We start from the raw sequence: 14,996 nt of genomic DNA on the forward strand, positions 1-14,996 counted from the left end.
GGGGCTCGGGAGAGACGAAGGTTGAAAGCCATGCGTCCTCCGATACACAACCCAACCAAGCCGCACTGCTTCTTAACACAGCGCGCATCCAACCCGGAAGCCAGCCGCACCAATGTGTCGAAGGAAGCACCTGGCCACCTTGGTTAGCGCACACTGCGCCCAGCCCGCCACAGGAGTACAAATTACCTCGACTAACCGGTACCCCCTGTATATAGCCTAGTTATTCTATTGTTACTTTTTAATTATTTTTTACTTTAGTTTATTTGGTAAATATTTTCCTAACTCTTTCTTGAACCTCACTGTTGGTTAAGGGCTTGTAAGTAAGCATTTCACTGTAAGGTCTACACATGTCAGCACATGTGACAGTTTTATTTGATTTGATTAATGGATGATGACGATGATTTATAGAAGTGCTTGACTTGGACTGAAATAGGTTCCGGTACTAATTTTCGGTGTCTGTACTGTTTATATTTAAGTGTAGGAACTTCACAATACTTTTAAGCTAATATTTTATAAGATGTGTAGGAACTCAAGCAATATAACATTTTAGATGCCTGTACTTGTATTTGTATATATTAGAGATCCCCATTAGCTGCTGTTCCGGTGAGCTCCTGCCCAAGTCCAGCACTAACGATCAGCCAGTCCAAGGAGGATATTCCGAAAGTCTTCATTACAACAAAAAGATGATACAATACTTGAAAACAGAGTGCATATTCAGATCTACACACTTGCATTTGTTCAGTGACTGAGATTTGACAAGACAAGCTGGACTCAATGCCTCAATTTAGTGTTAATTTTAGCAATTTTCCAACTGCATGCTAGTATACTGCAATAATAGCTATACACTCACTGAGAGTCAGTCCTGTACATTAACTTTTTACATTCATACTGCCCATATCAGCATCCATCACCCTTGAATTGAGCAGTGGATTACAGCCCTAGGAGTCAGATCACCATTTTCTTCCCTTGAGGCATTAACTGTCATTCACCATTAATCCCAGAGAGCTCTAGGTCTCTCAATCATGTCCCTAGGTCAGTCACGCACTTGCTCATTCACCTCTCTTATTTTGCAGTCTAAACACGTGGAAAAGGTTTCAGAAACGAATCTGTTTTGGAGGTGACGTGGCGTCTCATATTTTTCTCAGATTAATTTCTAGGCTTTTAGATTAAAAGAATAGAAGCGTTAAACACCCATCTCAAATTTAACATCCTATCTGCTGTCATCACACGCACGCGTGAGTTCTGACGTACTGCTCCCCTCTTGAACATTTCATTCAGGGATCCTCCCTAGTACAGCCGCAGATCGACAGGGCAAGCAGATGCGCTGTTAGCGGAGCTACCGGATAACGATGAGTGATATTTCAAGATAATTAACAAATTAATATATCAATAGGTAGGTGACGTGATCTGCGTTGTTTTACCTGAGTAATGTAAAGATGGCGAGAGTGCTCAACAACTTGCTCCTGTTTACAATCAGACTCACGCTGAAGATCCGAGTTTTAGGGTATTGGTCGTTGATATACGGATATTGTGCCCTCTGCACTGCCGTAGCGCTGCTGAAACTTTGGTGGAGCATCATTTTAAGGCCGTCAGCCACCTTTCAGTGGGGAATTCGCGAAACTCCCCCTGCTTGCTTGAATGACACGTCCTTGGGAACCCACTGTTACGTTAGAATAAAGGTATGGCACACTTTACATTGCACGTGAGTGGGAGCCCATTTGAGATTGGGAAATAGCCTTTTGTGTGCGTGAGAGGTCTGTTTAGGTAATTCCGTATGTATCTAGTGTGCTTGTATAATTGAAATCAATTCGAATAGTCCTGCATGGTACGTGCAAATCGTGGGGCATCTGTTTTATTTTGGGGGAATTTCAACGAAACGCCATATGCAGATATATTTGCAGTGTAGGCTTCTGTTATTATTCCAATCTACTGTCTCTGTATATGCGCTCAAGCCTCAGAGGTAGGTAGTGCTGAACGGACAGTCCCCTATAGCAGCAGCAATAGTAATTCGTGACAAATGTCACGATTTCATACGAATACCAAGATTAAAGGTGCTATAAACTGTAGATTCACATTTCATTTGTATTTTTCGTTTAAATGTTTATTTAGCAACACATTATCCCTTATAGGATTCACATAGCATGAACGCATGCTCACAATAACAATGTGGCAGTTCAGTTGTAAGAACAATCCCCTATATTATTAAGTAACCTGTGCGATTTAACTTTGTGCCAGTAAGTAGCTACATTTGACCAGAAAACGCTTGATCTAGACAATGTTATTAAATCAGAAATTAGATAAAGTAGGTAGTCCATGCATATTATCCACACTTTACTCTAAGAACAACCTATTCTACATGCCATTGCAACATGAATTCACAATAATTTGAATAGAATTGGCTATAAATGTTAGTGACAGATTGATTTCATAATATATAGAATGCATCATACTGGAATGACCAGACAGAAGGCAGGCCAAAGCTGAGTTTATGGGATTGCCCTGCTCTCTCCCTGTTCTATCCCTGCTTTACAGCGCCATAAAGCATACAGCAATGTTGGAGGATGAGAGTTTTATGTCACAGAGAGCACTACGTCCCAAATGGCATCATATTCCCTATGTAGTGCACTACTTTCGACCAGAGCCCATAGTAGTGCACTATATAGGGAATAAGGTGTAATTTGGGACACAACCAGAGACCAGCAGACAGTAAGAGCCCACGTGATAGTGATCAGGGAAGTGTTGACATATAACAGTGTGTCCCTGGTGACTGACTGATCTGTCTTCCGTCTTTATTCTCAGGAGTCTGGTCTGAGGTTTCACTATGTCGCTGCTGGAGAGAGAGGGAAACCGCTCATGCTGTTTTTGCATGGCTTCCCAGAGTTCTGGTAAGACATCTAGACTACACAGTGCGTCTGCATATTATACACACATAAAGGGCTGGTGTTTCAACCCGGACACAGATTAAGCCTAGTTCTGGACTGAAAGGCACTTTCAATTGAAGTTCTCAATTTATTTTGCTTTTTAGTCGAGGACTAGGCTTAATCTGTGTCCAGGAAACAGGCCCATAAAGACTCAACTAATGTATTGGTATTGCCTGGCCAGTTCATTTTTTTTATTTTTGTGTTTTTATGCTGAGAAAGCATTTTGGAAAGGAGCTCCTTTACAAACTAACTAACCAGGACCCCCATGAAACACTGACCCCGGGGTCTCCCGAGTGGCGCAGCAGTTTAAGGCACTGCATTGCAGTGCTAGAGGTGTCACTACAGATCTGGGTACGATCCCGGGCTGTGTCGCAGATGACTGCGACTGGGAGACCCATGTCCCAGCGGGTGCACAATTGGCCCAGCGTCGTCCAGGTTAGGGGAGGGTTTGGCCGGCTGGGATGTCCTTGTCCCATTGGGCTCCTGCAAATCCTTGTGGCGGCCAGGCGCTTGCATGCTGACTTCGGTCGCCAGCTGTACTGTGTTTCTTCCAACACATTGGTGCAGCTGGCTTCCGACTTAAGCGAACACTGTGTCAAGAATCAGTGCGACTTGGCAGGGTCGTGTTTCGGAGGACGCACGGCTCTCGACCTTCGCCTCTCCTGAGTCCTTACTGGAGTTGCAGCGATGGGACAAGACTGTAACTACCAATTGGATATCACAAAAAAGTGGTAATAATAATACCAACAACAAGAAAAACCACCAATCCCATAACTACTGTATCGATCCCACACAACAGTACTGTATCATGTAACCAACGCTCTGCTGTACATTACTTCTGCATCAAAAGACCATATCTCAGTTGGGGTCTTCATACTATGTGATTCTTCAATTACAACATTCCTATTAGACTTTATTGCTTATTAGGATAGCTAAGGCTCTAAAGTTCCTTGTTCCTCTTTCCACCATGTTTCATAAAAAATGATATGGAGTGTAGTAGTGAGGTCGACCTCTGGAATGGGGCTAAATTAAGAGGTTGTCAAGTGCTGTAAGCTAGTCCATATCTCAGGGAACTCACGGAGCAGCAGAAAGGACAGGACCGGGCTTAATTAACGGTCTTCTTGGGTCTATTCCGCCTCACTGCCCATCTACTGCACAGGAATCCATGATGAACTCTGAATGTGTCCCACATGGCACCCTATTCCGTATATAGTGCACTACTTTTGACCAGAGCCATATGGGTCCTGGTCCAAAGTAGTGCATTTATAGAATTTGTGTGCCATTTGGGACGTAGCGTCTCTCTCTGCCGTGCTGGCTGGACAGACAGACTCTCTTCCACTTACGACGTTCTTCTCTCACTTAATTCAGTGTTTAAAAAGTGCTAAACTCAAGTTTCCCTTATCACTCAGAATAGAGAGAGGCTTTTTGTGTGGGTGATTGGGGTGCAAGGTGGGGTGCAAGGCTGTGAAGGAACTGGAAGTGCCTGTGTTATTTTAAACCTCATCTATATTCTAAGATGTTGGGTTTCTCTGCTCCAGAACTATGTCCCAAATGGCACCGTATTCCCTGTAGTGCACTACTTTTGACCAGGGCCCAGCTCTTATCCTGACTCAACAGAACCCCTTGTGCTCCTCCTCTGTGGGGATTTGAGCTCTGAGGAGCCTCAGCCTCCAGTCCACAGCAGATAGATCCACAGCAGACAAGATCTTCAATTAGAGAGCTTTTGCTCTCCACTATGATGATTGAGCGGATTAGAATTGGGGAAACGAACATTCATATTAAAAACTCAGCAAGAAAAGGACCCGGTCTTTCAAAGATAATTCGTAAAAATCCATATAACTTCACAGATCTTCATTATAAAGGGTTTAAACACTGTTCCCCATGCTTGTTCAATGACCTATAAACAATTAATGAACATGCACCTGTGGAACAGTAGTTCAGACACCAACAGCTTACAGAACGTAGACAATTAAGCTCACAGTTCTGAAAACTTAGGACGCTAAAGAGGCCTATCTACTGACTCTGAAAAACACCAAAAGAAAAATGCCCAGTGTCCCTGCTCATCTGCGTGAACGTGCCTTAGGCATGCTGCCCTCACCAGACATCACCAGCAACAACATCACCTATGGACACAAACCCACCGTCACTGGACCAGACAGGATTGGCAAAAGTGCTCTTCACTGACGAGTAGCGGTTTTGTCTCACCAGGGGTGATAGTCGGATTCGTGTTTATCGTCTAAGAAATGAGCGTTACACCGAGGCCTGTACTCTGGAGTGGGATCGAATAGGAGGTGGAGGGTCTGTCTTGGTCTGCGGCGGTGTGTCACAGCATCATCAGACTGAGCTTGTTGTCATTGCAGGCAATCTCAACGCTGTGCATTACAGGGAAGACATCCTCCTCCCTTATGTGGTACCCTTCCTGCAGGCTCATCCTGACATGATCCTCCAGCATGACAATGACACCAGCCATACTGCTCGTTCGGTGCGTGATTTCCTGCAAGACAGGAATGTCAATGTTCTGCCATGGCCATCGAAGAGCCCGGATCCCTTTGAGCACGTCTGGGACCTGTTGGATCGGAGGGTGAGGGCTAGGGCCATTCCCCCCAGAAATGTCCGGGAAGTTGCAGGTGCCTTGATGGAAGAGTGGGGTAACATCTCACAGCAAGAACCGGCAAATCTGGTGCAGTCCATGAGGAGGAGATGCACTGCAGTACTTAATGCAGCTGGTGGCCATACCAGATACTGACTGTTACTTTTGATTTTGACCCAACCCCTTTTTTCAGGGACACATTATTCCAGTTCTACTAGTCACATGTCTGTGGAACTTGTTCAGTTTATGTCTCAGTTGTTTAATCTGTCATGTTCATACAAATATTTACGCAGTTGACAGTGAGAGGATGTTTCTTTTTTTGCTGAGTTTACAAAGGTGACCTTCACTCCGTTTGGAAGGGAAGAAGGGAAGCCGAGTGCCAGTAGAAATAATACAGTTTAAGATACAGCAACTTTGTAGGTATATTCAAGAGAGAAACACACAGCGTTTTTATAGAAGAATATATGCATAGGTAGAAGTTTGTGGTTATTTAGCAGTGTGCACTATGCTGAATGTCCTCTTCTGATTGCCGTAGTGGAGATGGGGTTTAATAATGAAGTACTGTCTTGTGTGTGACTTTCTCCTCTCACCAAGACTAAGATGGTTCTTGTGTCTCTCTCTCTGTCCACCTGCCCCCAGGTTTTCCTGGCGCCACCAGCTGCGTGAGTTTAAGAGTGAGTTCCGTGTGGTGGCCATTGACATGCGAGGTTATGGGGAGTCCGACTTGCCGTCATCCACAGAGAGCTACCGCTTTGATTACCTGGTCACAGACGTCAAGGACATTGTCGAATACCTAGGTAAGAGTGGACAACCACATATTTTTTCTGTGTTTTATATCCATGTTTATGTAGTTTATGCAGAAATACACACGGAGACAGATGTACAGTGGGGCAAAAAAGTATTTAGTCAGCCACCAATTGTGCAAGTTCTCCCACTTAAAAAGATGAGAGAGGCCTGTAATTTTCATCACAGGTACACTTAAACTATGACAGACAAAATGAGAAAAAAATCCAGAAAATCACATTGCAGGAATTTTTATGAATTTATTTGCAAATTATGGTGGAAAATAAGTATTTGGTCACCTACAAACAAGCAAGATTTCTGGCTCTCACAGACCTGTAACTTCTTTTTTAAGAGGCTCCCCTGTCCTCCACTCGTTACCTGTATTAATGGCACCTGTTTGAACTTGTTATCAGTATAAAATACACCTGTCCACAACCTCAAACAGTCACACTCCAAACTCCACTATGGCCAAGACCAAAGAGCTGTCAAAGGACACCAGAAACAAAATTGTAGACCTGCACCAGGCTGGGAAGACTGAATCTGCAATAGGTAAGCAGCTTGGTTTGAAGAAATCAACTGTGGGAGCAATTATTAGGAAATGGAAGACATACAAGATCACTGATAATCTCCCTCGATCTGGGGCTAAACGCAAGATCTCACCCCTTGGGGTCAAAATGATCACAAGAACGGTGAGCAAAAATCCCAGAACCACACGGTTGGGACCTAGTGAATGACCTGCAGAGAGCTGGGACCAAAGTAACAAAGCCTACCATCAGTAACACACTACGCCACCAGGGACTCAAATCCTGCAGTGCCAGACGTGTCCCCCTGCTTAAGCCAGTACATGTCCAGGCCCGTCTGAAGTTTGCTAGAGAGCATTTGGATGATCCAGAAGAAGATTGGGAGAATGTCATATGGTCAGATGAAACCAAAATAGAACTTTTTGGTAAAAACTCAACTCGTCGTGTTTGGAGGACAAAGAATGCTGAGTTGCATCCAAAGAACACCATACCTACTGTGAAGCATGGGGGTGGAAACATAATGCTTTGGGGCTGTTTTTCTGCAAAGGGACCAGGACGACTGATCCGTGTAAAGGAAAGAATGAATATGGCCATGTATCGTGAGATTTTGAGTGAAAACCTCCTTCCATCAGCAAGGGCATTGAAGATGAAACGTGGCTGGGTCTTTCAGCATGACAATGATCCCAAACACACCGCCCGGGCAACGAAGGAGTGGCTTCGTAAGAAGCATTTCAAGGTCCTGGAGTGGCCTAGCCAGTCTCCAGATCTCAACCCCATAGAAAATCTTTGGAGGGAGTTGAAAGTCCGTGTTGACCAGCAACAGCCCCAAAACATCACTGCTCTAGAGGAGATCTGCATGGAGGAATGGGCCAAAATACCAGCAACAGTGTGTGAAAACCTTGTGAAGACTTACAGAAAACGTTTGACCTCTGTCATTGCCAACAAAGGGTATATAACAAAGTAAGATAAGTATTTGGTCAATTTCCACCATAATTTGCAAATAAATTCATTAAAAATCCTACAAAGTGATTTTCTGGATTTTTTCCCCTCATTTTGTCTGTCATAGTTGAAATGTACCTATGATGAAAATTACAGGCCTCTCCTCTTTTTAAGTGGGAGAACTTGCACAATTGGTGGCTGACTAAATACTTTTTTGCCCCACTGTATATATGATGGAAGTTGAAACGAATCATGCCCAGTCTGATTCAGGGATAGACACTTTAGGGACCATGACTACCCATATTATGAAACATCACTCCATGGGAACAAAGAGAAAGGGTGACACAGCCTGGTGTCCTGAGCTGAGTCAAAGTTAAACTTGTTTCTCGTTGTAATACTGTGTGGACTGGACAGCCTGTGAACACCCTGTGGGCCTACAACACAGCAGGACATGACAGGCTTACTCTGACTCATGGTGGCTGACCATGGGTCGTCGTAATGATACACACTAACTACAGAGCCCCCAGCCTGGCAGCAGGCTGGCAGCAGGCAGCACGGAGCACGCTCTCTATCACTCAGTGAAACAGGAAGCATCCACTCAGACCTGGGGTCCTCTGTGTCTGTGTAACACCAGTATCCCTCACCTTGTCAGACTGATATTTCAAATAGCAGTACAACTGACAATTATTTTCTTTGCAGGCAAAATATTGACCTTTTTTAAACAAACAAGATGAGCTGTGGTCATATTATATTCATTATGCCAGACTTCTGCCCAAAACTTCCTCTGTCGCACTTGTACACCAGACTGGTTCAGTTGTTCCCTATAAGCTGACCAAGAAGATGACTAATAAGCTGAATAATCAGGCATCACATTATTCACATTGCACACTGTAAGAGGATTGTTCTACTTCAGGAGATATGGTATCTTGGCAAGGAGACTCAACTCCAAGAAGGTGAATGAATGGGGCTGGACAAATACACACACACACACACACACACACACACACACACAGACTTTACTCCATCTCTCCTCAGGTTACAACAGATGTCACCTGGTCGGCCATGATTGGGGAGGAACCATCGCCTGGCTGTTCGCCATCCACTACCCCGAGATGGTCACCAAACTCATCGTCCTAAACTGCCCCCATCCATCTGTCTTCAGTGGTATGTCCTAATGTCCTTAACTGCCCCCATCCATCTGTCTTCAGTGGTATGTCCTAATGTCCTTAACTGCCCCCATCCATCTGTCCTCAGTGGTATGTCCTAAACTGCCCCCCTCCATCTGTCTTCAGTTGTATGTCCTAATGTCCTTAACTGCCCCCATCCATCTGTCTTTAGTGGTATGTCCTAAACTGCCCCCCTCCATCTATCTTCAGTGGTATGTCCTAAACTGCCCCCATCCATCTGTCTTCAGTGGTATGTCCTAAACTGCCCCCATCCATCTGTCTTCAGTGGTATGTCCTAAACTGCCCCCCTCATCTGTCTTCAGTGGTATGTCCTGAACTGCCCCCATCCATCTGTCTTCAGTGGTATGTCCTAAACTGCCCCCATCCATCTGTCTTCAGTGGTATGTCCTTAACTGCCCCCCCTCCATCTGTCGTCAGTGATATGTCCTAAACTGCCCCCATCCATCTGTCTTCAGTGGTATGTCCTAAACTGCCACCACTCCTCTGTCTTCACTGGCACATCCTAACTTCCCTGTTTTCAAGTTTCAGTTTTGCAAAGTAAATTAGTTTAGCATAAAATGACAGGGACTACATTGGTGAATACACTGTGGACTGAATACACCAATCGACTAGTCCCTGGAACGTCATTGTCCTGAACTGCCCCCATCCCTCTGTGTTAACTGGTACGTCATCACCATCACCATCACCATCCTTAGATAACCAACAGATGAAACAGCCTACTGTTTGTCACAAATATACAATTATTAAATCAATCGGATGTGAGAGAAACCTCCTCTTCCTCCTTGTGCTAATTAGAGATTACCATCTTTAATTGTGAGGTATTATTACCCCCATGCAGTGTTTGCTGCATCCATCTGGTATTTCCTCAGTCTCCTTCATTGAGAGGAAGATGGAGGAGGTAATTATACAGTAGTGCTTTAATATGGAGCTGGAGCAGCTGGCTAGAAATGAGAGTAGAGGATAGAGGGGAGGTCACTGGCAGACATCCACAGCCTCTCTCTCCCTAGCAACTACGCTGGATTCGTCTCTTGCTTAACATCCATACTTGCATGCCACTTAGAATACATGCCCAAAACATTGCTTAATTTTAAGTGGTATGCAAGTGTTTATTTTGGAACTTTTTCTAATCCTCTTTTTTGTCTTATTTTCCTCTTTTCCCTCTCGCCCGCTCCTATATTCTCTCATATCCTACCCTCCTCTCTCCTATCCTCTCCCTCTCTCCTCTCCTGCCCTTCTCTCCCTCTCCTCTATTCTCTCATATCCTACCCTCCTCTCTCCTATCATCTCCCTCTCTCCTCTCCTGCCCTTCTCTCCCTCTCCTCTTTTCTCCCATATACTCTTCTCCCCTCCTGTCTCTCCCTCCCTCCTTTCTCCTCTGTTCTCTCCTCTCCTACCCTCCTCTCTCCTATCCTCTCCCTCTCTCCTCTCCTGCCCTCTTCTCCCTCTCCTCTCCTCTCCTCTTTTCTCTTCTGTTCTCTCCCTCCCTCCCTCCCTCCCTCCCTCCCTCCCTCCCTCCCTCCCTCCCTCTCTCCCCTCCTGCCCTTCTCTCCCTCTCCTCTTTTCTTTCCTGTTCTCCCCTGTCTTTTTCTTCCCTCCTCTCCTGCCCTCCACTCTCCCTCTGTCTTCTCTCCTCTCCTCTTTCCTCCATATTTCTAGATTATGCCCTGCGTCATCCCAGTCAGCTGCTCAAGTCCAGCTACTTCTTCTTCTTCCAGCTGTCTCGCTTCCCAGAGCTCATGCTCTCCATCAATGATTTCAAGGTGAAGCATGTCGCATGTGTTTGAGTGACCTCAAGGTGAAAAATACAGAACTGCTCCAGGCAACAGGAAGTTGCCTTTGTGTATGTCGAAGGGGAGGGGATTCTTGTTGTGATGGTTGTGCCTCAAAGAGTCTGTGTATGGCGATAATTTATAGACACAACCGTCATGGCATTTATAGAACCTCATACATCCTGTATTACTGTGACAGTCACATAAGCGACCTTGTCTGTGTGAGCCATCCAGCTCAAATCACACCTTGAGCACATCCGGAAACACACACACACACACACACACACACACACACACACACTCACCCAGTGTGTCCTTCTGTCCCCTCTGTACTGTAGGCACTGAAAGGTCTGTTCACCAGCCGTAGTACAGGGATTGGGAGGAAGGGTCGATGGCTCACTGCAGAGGACATGGAGGCCTATCTCTACGCCTTCTCCCAGCCAGGGGCCCTCACCGGGGCCCTCAACTACTACAGGAATGTCTTCAGGTTAAGATTATGAACCAATGAATTTCTTAATTTTGGAGCTCTGTATTTGGTCTCCTGTGAGCATCCCTACTTATGTAGGACATGCCCATTGAACATGTCGTAGCTGACCACCATTGTTGTGTACCCTCATTTGAGATACGGTATTACTTCAAGCGCCTTATGATAATGTGATTCATTAGCGCCCTCTTCTGTTGTAAATGCTGTTTTGATGAAAGTGTACTACTACAGTACATTCAAAAATAAGTTCCTCTTGTGAAAACTCAGTGGTTGTGTAATACGTACCGAGGTCTTGGAATCAGACTACACGATGAGAAATAATTGGGCTTTAGAATAATGTATTCTGTTAGTTGTTTTTGTGTTGTTTGTCTTTGACAAGTTGACTCCTATAATGAATAAGAGAAAGCCTGGATGATTCCGGGTTGATACAATGTCATCTCTGGCACTCTCATTCTCGGTGTCTCTCGCTCTCTCTCTCTCGCTCTCTCTCTCTTGTTCTCTCTCTCTCATTCTTTCTCTCTCGTTCTTTCTCTTGTTCTCTCTCTTGTTCTCTCTCTCTCTCTCTCTCACTCACCCAGCATCAGAGAGTACATGTGTTTTTCACATGTGAACTGTACATGCATGACTGACTCCACCATCTGCTCTTCTTCCTTAAGCAGCCAGCCAGTGTCTGTCAGAACAGAACAGCATATTTTATTCTGCTCGGAATTATATAATATGAATGTCACTGACACATTATCAATTAGCGTGAGAAACATATTCTATAAATCTATTATTCAATTAGCCTCTCCATAAGTTTACAATACAGGTAACATACATGGATACCATGTGAATGCTGGACATCAAGTCTGCATTAAACCAGTTTTCTGGTTCTCAGATGCGTTGCTTTTTAATGTGGAAAATTCAAATTTTCAGTTTACTTCCATAATTGACTGAGTAGAAATGGAATTGACCCCAAACCATTTCAGATCTGATCATGCTTTCTCCACAGGTAACATGGATAGCACATGAAAATATTAAACTTGTCTACATCATGATGGAACACGAGTGTTTACTGTAACCAGTTTCATATAAGCAACCCATCTCAGATCTGTATAGCACATCATATGATTGAGTTTAACCAGTTTTAAGCAACTCATCTCAGGTCTGTTATTAATATTCTCTCCACAGTTCCCTCCCACTCAGCCAGAATGATGTCAAGTCCCCGGTGTTGTTGTTGTGGGGTGAGAGAGATGCCTTCCTGGAGCAGGAAATGGCTGAGGCGTGCCGTGTCTACATCAGGAATCACTTCCGACTCAACATCATCTCCGGGGCCAGCCACTGGCTACAGCAGGACCAGCCTGACATCGTCAACACACTCATATGGACCTTCCTCAAAGAGGGAGAGGGCCGCAAAACCTACAGGAACTGAATCTAGCTAGGTCTATATCCCAAATGGCACAATTTCTTCCTATACAGTGACCTACTTCTGACCAGAGCCCTACGGGTCCTGGTCAAAAGCAGTGCACTATATAGAGAATAGGGTGCCATTTGGGACACACTTTAAAACAAGGCCTCCTCCCTCCTTCACTCCCTCCCTCCCCACCAGCCACCCCTACCATAGAACGGGGCCTTTTCCCTCCTTCACTCCCTCCCTCCATCCCCACCATCCACCCTACCACTAGAAGCCTGGAATATTCCTGTGAAAAACCAACCAATATAATGACAATGCAATCATTCTTTAAATCTTTGCACATTTCAGATATTTTTTTTAATGTCAAAAGAAAGTGAAAGCACATTTTATTGAGAGGACACTGAGTAGTACAGTAGTATGTTTGACACATTCTGTACTCTTTTGCACATGACATCCGCCTTAAAGTTTGTAGGTTACAACATTACAAATGTGTGGCAAAATCTCCTTGTGAGTTTGTATTGTGTGGTGCCTTTTAATGTAATGTTGTATAATGTTTTGCGGCGTTGTAAAGTTGTGCCATGTCTTCTGAGGTTGAACTGTGGCGTTTGTCTGCTATATGTGTCACTGGATTGCTCCTCACTATTTTGGACACAATCCTTTGGGATCCCTCTTGTCCCACACCCTTGTCTCTGTCCCAAATGGCACCCTGTTCCCTATTTAGTGCACTGCTTTTGAAAAGTAGTGCACTTTACAGGGAATAGGGTGTCATTTGGGACGTAACCACAGACCCTCTCTATCAGGTAGCGTTGTCTTATGGAAAATATTGTTATTTTTGTATTTTTTTGATTATTTACTCAGATATTTGAGAATTCCTGTATAGAACAACAGTGATGGTTCAATATTGTACACTTTTGAATCTCTTCCTACACACTGCATTTTGAAATCCACTGAGCCAGGTCTGCACCATTTTGATTTTTTAAGCAAATAAACTATAATGTGAAGCCTGGGGAGCCATTGTCAATATTTTTAACTGACCTACTGAATAGACTATTGACTGTATGGATGACAGACACAACGTGACAATTTGCATGCCTGCTGTGTCACAGAATCATAAGGGTGTTTTATTTGACCCACGTGAACGTGACCAATTATATCAGAACATGATTAAAATTAGATTGGCCTGGTTTAGAGATGCCAATCCCTCTAGTTCAAAATAGTGTACTGTGTTTTATTTGTTTGGAGAAATCAAATGCAATATGAGCATTTACTACACAAATCAAATGTATTTATATAGCCCTTTATACATCAGCTGACATCTCAAAGTGCTGTACAGAAACCCAGCTTAAAACCCCAAACAGCAAGCAATGCAGGTGTAGAAGGAAAAGGAAAAACTCCCTCAAAAGGCCAAAACCTAGGAAGAAACTTAGAGAGGAATCAGGCTATGAGGGGTGGCCAGTCCTCTTCTGGCTGTGCCGGGTTGAGATTATAACAGAACATGGCCAAGATGTTCAAATGTTCATAAATGACTATCATGGTCAAATAACAATAATCACAGGTAGAACAGTTGAAACTGTAGCAGCAGCACGGCCAGGTGGACTGGGAACAGCAATGAGTCATCATGCCAGGTAGTCCTGAGGCATGGTCCTACGAGAGAAAGAGAATTAGAGAGAGCATACAGAACACCGGATAAGACAGGAGAAGTACTCCAGATATAACAAACTGACCCTAGCCCCCCGACACATAAACTACTGCAGCATAAATACTGGAGGCTGAGACAGGATGGGTCAGGAGACACTGTGGCCCCATCCGATGATACCCCTGGACAGGGCCAAACAGGAAGGATATAACCCCACCCACTTTGCCAAAGCACATCCCCCACACCACTAGAGGGATATCTTCAACCACCATTACCATAGCCCACAAAGATCTCCGCCACGGCACATTTAATTTCCATTTATATTCATGCATTTATGGTAAAAGTACATTTTCCTTATGTCACCTGGCACAGCAAATCATGTTCATTGCAAAGAAATTCAATTGAAATGGTATTAAAATATTGGTCTTGTTCAACATTGCAGCCGACAGTGTAGGCAACTGCTGACTGACTGATTGATATATTTATCCATGATACATTACGGATTTGAATCTCTCGAAAACAGCCATTTGACACGTTAGAGCAGATACATTTGTTCAAATTCCAATGTGTGTTGCCTTATTGGGATAACAATTGTCCGACTTGCGACTGCATGAACTTTACAAATGTCATGAAGTTTTGAATGCAAGTTTATGCAGTTGCTCTTTACCAATTTCATCCTGCAGCCATCGCCTGCATTGTGGGAGACTCAATTGTCACCTAATCATAAGGGTGTTTTATTTGACCCACGTGAACGTGACCAAAGACATGACTGA

The 14,996-nt window shown here is 44.3% G+C and overlaps 1 protein-coding gene across 1 annotated transcript; it reads left to right on the forward strand.

Annotated features, from left to right (window-relative positions):
• The first annotated feature begins 1,298 nt into the window (after positions 1-1,298).
• LOC139410222 (epoxide hydrolase 4-like) lies at positions 1,299-13,588 on the forward strand. The gene is made up of 7 exons (XM_071155692.1): positions 1,299-1,679; positions 2,800-2,885; positions 6,151-6,308; positions 8,790-8,918; positions 10,598-10,701; positions 11,049-11,197; positions 12,365-13,588. The coding sequence occupies exons 1-7, from the start codon at positions 1,437-1,439 to the stop codon at positions 12,603-12,605; spliced, it is 1,110 nt and encodes a 369-aa protein (XP_071011793.1). The 5' UTR covers positions 1,299-1,436; the 3' UTR covers positions 12,606-13,588.
• The last annotated feature ends 1,408 nt before the right edge of the window (positions 13,589-14,996 follow it).

Source organism: Oncorhynchus clarkii, chromosome 5 (assembly GCF_045791955.1).
Source record: "Oncorhynchus clarkii lewisi isolate Uvic-CL-2024 chromosome 5, UVic_Ocla_1.0, whole genome shotgun sequence".
NCBI lineage: Eukaryota > Metazoa > Chordata > Actinopteri > Salmoniformes > Salmonidae > Oncorhynchus > Oncorhynchus clarkii.